A 9,202-nucleotide genomic window follows, 5' to 3' on the forward strand; every position below is an offset into this window, starting at 1 on the left:
CTGTTTGATGGACTTTGCCATCACTCAGTGAATGTGTGTGAAAGGGTGAATGTGGAACGTAGTGTAAAAGGGCTTTGAGTGGTCAAAAGACTAGAAAGGCACTATACAAGTACAGGTCCATTTACCATTTAAATGAATATGGACTTTTTTATGTACCTGGTTATGAAATAGGTCCCAGAGTCTGTGTATGAGGCTGGAGAGGAGCTGTGTGTTACCAAGCAGCACACTGACAAACCTGGAGGCCCACAGGCTTTGTCTGGAGAGAAAAAAAAAACCACACAAAACACACAGTGAATCTGTTTATTTCCACACCTGTGCACTGAAAACTTCACTATATCTGCCGCCATATTGCTGTGGCAAATTTCTCCCCTCTAAAATCAGTATCGTTCTCAAAGATGTGTATGGCCACTGAATGCCACTCCATTTGTTCTGTTGTTTCAACTTTTCAGTCCCTAAGTCCCGATCGATAAGATTTATTATATTATTATTTATTATAAGACTTTGAAAAGAGTTGTTCTACTCACTTGTTAGGAGGGTTAGCTCGGGAAGCATCTAACGTGCACTGGCAGAAGTTTCTCAGGATCATGTTGACAACCTGGGGATACGAAGGAAAGATTCTTTAAAGAATACACAGAGTAGATCTTTAACAAAGCAGCCATTTGGATATGAAATAGTAGAGTAATCACAATAAATTTGAATGTCAGCGGTGCATACTTTGACGTGAAACTCAGGGGACGGAGGAGTGTTTATGTGGAGTTTGATGACTGTCTGTCCAATTGGCTCATCGGGACAGCCAGGAAAGATGACACTCAGAGTGTGTGAGATTCTGGACAGCTGGGCTGACATCTCTGAGGATACATGAACAACATCACAGGTATGTAAATAAGGGATTTAAAGAGACTGTGCACAGTGTTAGGAAGTCTTTCTAAGATTAGGGATGATTCACAGATTCTTTGTATGCTGCATTTTAAGGCTCCAAGCAAAGTTGTTGACCAGCTAAAAACAGATTTGGAGAACACATTTAAACAGTTGAAAGTAAAGAACACACGCACTGTACCAGCAGCTGTTTCTGAAACTTCCAGAGAATGTACTAAAAGAAAACACACGTCACTGATAACTAGACGATGGAAACACGTCTTTGACGACCAGCTTGATATGAATATATGATATCTTTAATAATTTAAGGACTACTAGCTGAGGAAGTACACCCTTAACAATTAGATTTGGATACACATATTGCTGAAATTTCAATGTCACATATCCCCAAAACAACCAAACTAAACAAAAAAAAATAAAAAAAGACAAACTATCGAATTGCTTAAACACAGAACTAAAGAACACCTGTAGCATTTCTCTTCCAACTCTTCTTTTCGCTCTTTATAAACTCATCATTGCCAGTGTCTGTTCACTGAATTTGACCATCACAAAGACCAGAGGTTGCATAACATCAAATCATAAAGTCTTTTCCCTGACTGCAGAATACTGCCTGCAGAAGCATGTGTGTGTGTGTGTGTGTGTGTGTGTGTGTGTGAGATACATCTACTTTCTCGATATCTGCCTACCTCCTTCATTTCCTTCAACAAGCAGCTCTGTGAACTCCTGCAGCTGAATCTTCAGGACATCCAGAGGGTCATCATTGGTGTCCAAACACACTGCACCAGCTGAAAACACATTCCATCTATCTTTGTCAGCGTTGGGAGATTTTAAGATGAAACATTCACTAATATTCATCATAATATTGTCATCTCTGCATTATGTAACCTTCTAAGTCGCCAAAGCATCACGGGGGTCGCAAGGCTTTCTTGATTTTAAGGGGCATAAGAAAACTTAAAACATATACACAGTAGGTTTATATCTCAGCAGTCTGAACTTTGAGCTGAGAGTCAAGAAAACACTGAATTTGTCACAAAAGAAGCCTATTGAGTATGTACGATTGTTAAATATTTTAAAAATACATAACACAGACAGAATTGTACAAACAGTTGCTAAAAATCTCAGAAAAACTCATCTCTAGTACAACATTCAACGAAAATAATCTGCTCAAAATTCATCCAAATACAATCCAATGCTTTACACAATTTGGAGTTATTCAGTTTAGTTTATCACTTGTTCTCTACTGTTGTTGTTATGCATTGAATATAATATGAAATATCCATAAAATTTGTCACAGAGTCAGTTTACTCAATGATAGAAAAAGGGGTCCCTTGAGGAAAAAGATTGGGAATCCCTGATCTAAGTGATCCTGAGTGTTATTAGTGTTAGGAAGAATACCCACAGTCCTGCTGCCTCTGTTTCTGGCAAGCCTCCACATAAGATGAATACTGTGCAGCTGGGATCTTATCCGCTCTGAATACAGACAAACAGCAGTCTTAACAGCAAAATACACATAATAATCACAGAACTATTATTATTATTAAGTATAACATAACAACAAGCTGCAGTAGGTAACTTTTATAAAAAAAAATTGCCATTTGTAATTATTGCTGAAACTTTCATTATGACCTGACATGAGAAAGAGCCGAGAAATATAGAAAAGACACTTTGGGACTCTGGGAATGAGACTCAACAATGAACTATCTTTCTTGGCTACTGATTGGTTGTTTTCATTCCAGGGCCGGTGATTTTGTAAATGCATTATTTGGAGCACTAGGAGGAGCCAGAAGGAAGCTGATTGTTTCACAGATTAAATCTGTCTCATGTACTACTGTACATATAGTGAAAGTTTTCAGCAAATATGACAAAGAAAATTGTTTTATAAAAATGGCCTACTGCAGCTTTAACAGTCTGATTATTGTTTTTTTGATCCTACAAACACAAATAAAAAAAAGTATAGATAGTAATGCTAAATTGAAATTAGTTAAAAAAATACATGTTGAGAGACAATAAATACACTGAACAAAATTATCAACACTATTTTGTTTTTACCCCATTTCATCATTGAGCCTGAACTCAAAGAATCTAAGAACTTTCTCTATGTATCACAAAAGGGACTATTTCTTTTCTCAAAATATTGTTCACAAATCTGTCAAAGATCTGTGTTAGTGAGCACTTCTCCTTTGCCGAGATAAAAATCCCATCCACCTCACAGGTGTGGCTATCAAGATGCTGATTCAGACAGCATGGGTATTGCACAGGTGAGCCTTAGACCTGCCACAATAAAAGGCCACTCGAAAATAGTTCCAATCACACAGCAGCAATGCACAGATGCCAAGTTTATTGAGGGAAGCGTGCAATTGGGCAATGCCTGACTGCAGGAAAAATGTCCACCAAAGAAGCTGTTGCCCGTGAAATTGAATGTTCATTTCTCTACTATAAGTGTTTCCAAACCAGCCGCAAACCGCCAGGGGCAGCTTGTGGCTTCAGAGGTAGAGGGGGTCGTCCCCCAATCCAGAAGGTTGTTGGTTCGATCCCCCGGCTCCTCCTGCCAACGTGTCGAAGTAATCCTTTGAGCAAAGATACTGACCCCAAATTGCTCGCAATAGCATCAGCTTGTGTATAAATCGAGGTTAGTTTCATGTTCCGATGGACTTTGCCGATCGCTGTGTGAATGTGGTGCTTGAAAGGGTGAATGTGGCAACGTAGTGTAAAAGCGCTTGAGTGTCGGAAAGACTAGAAAGGTATACAAGTATACCAAAAAAATGGGGTATACAAGTACAGGTCCCGTTTACCATTTACCACCCCGGAACAGCTGCTGCAACAATGGTTTGCATAACCAAAGAATTCTGCACCAACTGCCAGGAACCGTCTTCAGGGAAAGCTCATCTGCATGCTCGTACGTCCACAGATCCGGGGTCTCGACCTGAACTGCAGTTCGTCGTTGAACCAGACTTGAGTGGAGCAAATGTCACATTTCAATGGCGTCTGGCACTATTGGAGAGGTTGTATCTCTTCACGGAATGAATCTCCGGTTTTTTCACTTGTACAGGGCAGATGCAGAACAGCGTGTATGTGTCGTGTGGTGGAGCGGTGTTTTGTTTAATGTCAACGTTTTGGAATCGATGGCCAATGGTGGGCGGTGGGGTTTATGGTATGAGGCAGGCGTGTGTTATGGATGAAACGGAACACAGGGTGCATTTTTTAAATTGAATGGCATTTTTGAATGCTACAAGAGACAAGACCGTGACGAGATCCTGAGGCCATTGTTTGTGCATTCATCCACGACCCATCAGCTCATGGTTGCAGCTTTTTTTTGATAATGCACGGCCCCGCCAATGTTGAAGGATCTGTACACAATTCCTGGAAGCTGAAAACTCCCCAGGTTTTTGCATGGCCAGATCTCACCGGAATGCACCCATTGAGCATGTTTGGGATGCTCCTGGAATGGCGTTACGACAGCGTGTTTCAGTCACTGCCAATATTCAGCCAACTTCGCACGAGCCATTGAAGAGGAGTGGAGACCAACATTCCACAGGCCGAAATCAAACCAACCTCATCAACTCTATGCAGGGAGATGCACCTGCGTGAGGCAAATTGTGGTTCACACCGAGAACCACTTGTTTTTCCGGACCCCCGGACCCCCAAACAACAGTGACATATTTAGAAGAGAATAGGCCCTTTGTGTACATAGAGAAATCTTAGATCTCAGCTCATGATGAATGCCAAAAAACAAAAAGTGTTTGCGTTTTATAATTTAGGATAAAATACATAAACTCCAGTCGGTAAAGTTGATGTGGAGAGACATGATTATAGTTAACACTGAACTGGAAGAGTTACAATACACAAATTTTCCAAGCTTCTGGTAATAACTCACTTTCTCAGAGCTTCTATGAAACTCATCCGAGTATCGGCTTTCACAGGAAGCTGGAATTGAAAGAAATGCATAGGATGTGAAGATTAGTGACAAAATAACAAAAAGATCAAACAAACAACAGTAGTAACAGTGAAGGTGCTCACCACTCTCTGTGTCAGCAGAGCAGGGAGGAATCGTGTCAGGAAATATGGCCTCCGGAAAATACTGTCAGAGGAGAGAGGTGTCAATGACCTGTCTACGTCTCTACATGAAACCCAGTTTTTCAAAAGGACTCTCATATACTGTGATGTAACTGATAATGTGACTGAATACCTGGCCTCCATGACTGTGGCAGAGATTCTTCCTGTGCTCTCAAACAAAGACACTGCCTTCTCCACATCATGGGAAGCCTGGCACTGGGGTGGCACACACAGAAATATTATACCATCATATTATTAAGATACTAAAAATATAGCTTAAAATGCAGTCAAATTTTGCTCAATAAAAAATGAAGGTGCTATAACTAGGGCTAGGTATAAAACACTAGCTTTGGTAATGACTGAAACGTGTGTCTAGCATCTAGTTTTAAAAACTGCTCAAATCTCAGGCAATTTTATTTAGGCTAAGTTCTTGTGCACCGGCTGCTTGCGATTAGACAACATTTAACTAAAGGTCCAGTTTGTAGGGTTTAGTGGCATCTAGCGGTGTAGTTGCAGATTACAATCCCCTTACCTCACCCTCCTGTTCATAGTGTGTAGGAGAAACTACGGTGGCTGCAAAACTAACAGAAAACACAAAAGGACCTAGACCCAGTGTTTGCTTTGTCCATTCTGTGCTACTGTAGAAACACAGTTTAACATGGCAGACTCCGTAGCGGAGGACTAGGGTTGGGCGATTAGACGAATATAGCGGCTATATTGGCAATGGTCCATCTGAGTCCATTCCCAATCATCCAAACGTTGTTTTGAGTGAGTTTTTGGCCAACTTTTGTAATTTCACTTTGCTAATTTAATAGAAACACAGAGCTGGGAAGGTGGGTTGGTAGTTGATTAATAAAATTTACTGCATTAAATATTTCAATTCTCTTTGCCACTTTCCTAGGAGCTTTATCAAAATAAGTGTACTGACATCTCATGACAATTCATCAACAGCTATCATTACACAAACAAACCACTGGGTGTCACCGTTACCTGTGCTGATGCTCCACCTGTACCAGAAACATCTTCATATAATCCCATGTCCTCCACTGACTCCTGCATGTACACACAGACACACAGACACCAACAAACATCATAAAACATTTGGGAAGACTGTCTCGGACTGGAATTTAGGCAATGTGCTCCCAGGGATTCATTGAGGACCTTGAACTTTAACCCCTGCTCTTACCTTGAGGTCAGCCAGTCTGGTCTTGGCCAGAGAGACATACTCCATCAGGAGGCTGCGGTGTTTCACAGGTATGTATGGAGGGTGCAGGATGTGAACCTGCCAGGTGAAAATGGCAGAGAGGTGTTAAAAATCACAGCTGGTTCATTTCTGTGTTTCTACTGTTTTCTTTCAGATACTGATTTGGTTGCACTTTTGAGTCCAGCACAGACTGCAGACCAGCAGTGGAAGAAGTACTCAGATATTTTACTTAAGTAAAAGTACTAATACAACTTTCTAACATACTTCATTACAAGTAAAAATCCTGCATTAGCAGCTAAACATACTTAAAGTACATATTACACACACATTACAGACTACACATTACATTACACATTAAATATACTTACTTTTCACCACAGCTGCAGACTGTATAATAGGTATGAAGTCATATACTTTTCTGCAAGCTTTTTCAAGTAATGATCGTATATTATACTTCATAGCCCACTAATAGTATAAACATGTATGTTTTTCCATTCATCTATATGTTAACATGTCTTCTTCTGAATCCTGTTCATATTTGCTGTTAAAGTATCCAGTTTGCCCATGGGGAACATTAATATAAAAGACACCATGTATCTCATGTCTAGTGAAATGAGGTTATTAGTAATGTTTAATGTTTTAAGTCAGACATATGCGCAGGATGTCACCTTCAGATACTGTGGGGGTTCATAGGGCACCAGGTCAGAAAGGAACTTCAGCAGAAACACCAGAGATTTCTTACTGGTTGCATGGTAGCCACTGCCTCCACCGAAGGACATCTGAAAAGGCAGGAAAGAATTATTCTACTAGTAACAACAACAAACAGCCAAAACTGTCAAACCTACAATCCAAACATCTTGTTGCAACATAGGTTTGATGAACATTACTATCAATCCACACAGGCACACAATCCACCTTTGTTAATCTCTCTCCAAAAGCAAAAAACATACTTATTGCACATTTGAATGGATAATTATTAAAGAACAGCTTAGAGCAATTCAAGTTACAGATTAAAACTGATCAGAATTGTGTTTAAAAATGAATGAATCTGGTGCCATCCAGTGCCAGTCACCTCTGATACAGTGTGTAACACCCTATTTATACTTGGTATTAAAATGTGATCTCTTATCCGGATGATAAATCACTGTCTTCCAGAGCAAAACCTGTGCCAGTAATTTGAGCGGCAGTGAATCAGCCCCAGACTCCCTGTTATTCCTTTCTTTGGATAAACGATTGTGTCAGTTTGCGCCAGTGTTGCAGCACCAGCTTCTCTGTGTCTATGTAAATGATATGCCTTATTAACAGCAAATCATATTGTCACACACAGCAATTTCTTAGTGTATATCATTCATTTTCAACCGTATTGCTTTTATTTTCCATGCAGTTCTGTTGAATAACTCATCTTTTGGTGCTTTCATAGTACAGAATAGATGTATAATCAGTAATTAGAGTCTCTCTTTTTGCCTTCTCGCTTGCTCACTTAGCACGTGCAGATTCTGTCTACACCTACCTAAAATCCACACACAATGCGAGCCAGACTACCTCCAGATGTGGTCAGGCAGATCTGATCACATTCCGATCAGGACAGCATTTACACCTTGCAAAATAAATTGTTTTTCCTTTTTTTTTTTTTCTCCCTTTCTAGATAACGTGTCCGGATATAGACTGCATTTTAATGCCGGGTGTAAATGGGGTTTATGATAATGTGTTTGGTCTACTTTACTCTAAATGGGGCCATAATTTACTAAATGAACATCATGCTGTATGGAAAAAGACTGAAACTAGAGACTGAGACCATAAACTCATCAGGAAACTGTTTACTGAGCTAATAAATCAAGTCAGAAGTAGGGTAATTTCTCTGTACGACTCAGTTCTATCAGACTTCTTTTTTACAGCCAATGGAGCTGCCCACTGCTGGTTATTAGAAAGAATGCAGGCTTAGGACACTTCCACATTGGTTTCACTTCACAGACCCAGAAGCTCTGTTCACTAATTATATGCCATCAATGGTCTGACCCTATTTAAAAGGCTTCTTCATCGAGTTATTTGGTGAACACACACCAGAATAGCTGCTGGTCACGGCACTGAGAAAATGTGATGGTGATTAGTATCAGCAGCACTAATCCAAACACAAATATAAATCAGCTGGTGTTAAAAAGCACATATGAAACCTTGAACCAGTCGCTGTAGGAGGGGAAGATGCCGGGCCCCTCCAGCGCACCCTGTCGAGCCAACAGGAAGGCAGTTATCATGTTCTCCAGGTCATAGCCTTCAAATGCAGAACTCAGCAGTCTGGACAGCAGCTCTGAAACACAACAGAACAGATTTGTATTGATTTGTGTTTGCCTTTGTGTATATACTGGTCTGATATATTAGTGTGTAGGAAATTAAGCTTTTATCAAATATCTATGAGAAATGCAAATGTTTGTAATAGTTTAACAGCAGATGATACATTTCAATATTTGTTTCTTATTTAAAATGGTCAATTTTATTCTCAGCACTTGGCAAGTTTGAATGCAATATAACTTACTTACTAAGTTACTGGTTAGTTTACCTCTTAGGCTAAGCTGGGCACAGGGGCTGTAAACCAGCAGAGTGGAGAGGAAACACAGGACATGTTTCCAGTTAACCTCATGGGTTTCCAAAACCTGCTGCAGGTGACACAGCAGCTGCTCCACACTGAAGATCACAGCCAGCTTTTACAAAAAAACACAGAAGAGTTTCAAATCTTTAAAAGGTAATCTTCTATAAACCGCATTCATTATTGAAACCAGAACTTTCTCCTTTGAAGAAGGAAATTACTAGGGCTTGGATAAAGAGTATGGGTCAATATGTGTATATACATATATACTCATAGGTAAACTTAATTTGTATTGGGGGCCGACCTTTCATACATTTTGTTATGTTATGTTTGTTATTATACAGTTTGTCTGACCTTGTGAAATACCTTTTGGATTTACTGCAGGCACTTTTTCCTTTTTCTTTTTTATTCTCTTTTCCTTTTTTAAAATAGTATATATATATATATATATATATATACACACACACATACATATATATACATACATA

At 39.7% G+C, this 9,202-nt stretch overlaps 1 protein-coding gene across 1 annotated transcript in view; it reads right to left on the bottom strand.

The window, feature by feature from the left end:
• LOC118330547 (Fanconi anemia group A protein-like) overlaps window positions 1-9,202 on the bottom strand; it is a gene marked incomplete in the record, with an annotated part of 27,986 nt that overhangs the window by 9,047 nt on the left and 9,737 nt on the right. The window contains 13 exon segments of the mRNA XM_035665124.1: window positions 157-256; window positions 525-595; window positions 715-848; window positions 1,563-1,661; window positions 2,276-2,346; window positions 4,751-4,800; window positions 4,894-4,954; window positions 5,063-5,145; window positions 5,920-5,982; window positions 6,116-6,211; window positions 6,802-6,912; window positions 8,305-8,438; window positions 8,688-8,829. Of these exon segments, the coding sequence (XP_035521017.1) occupies window positions 157-256; window positions 525-595; window positions 715-848; window positions 1,563-1,661; window positions 2,276-2,346; window positions 4,751-4,800; window positions 4,894-4,954; window positions 5,063-5,145; window positions 5,920-5,982; window positions 6,116-6,211; window positions 6,802-6,912; window positions 8,305-8,438; window positions 8,688-8,829 (1,215 nt within the window).

The sequence above is a fragment of the Morone saxatilis genome, unplaced genomic scaffold, assembly GCF_004916995.1.
Source record: "Morone saxatilis isolate NCDOM2014 unplaced genomic scaffold, NCSU_SB_2.0 Contig2, whole genome shotgun sequence".
NCBI classification, from domain to species: domain Eukaryota; kingdom Metazoa; phylum Chordata; class Actinopteri; family Moronidae; genus Morone; species Morone saxatilis.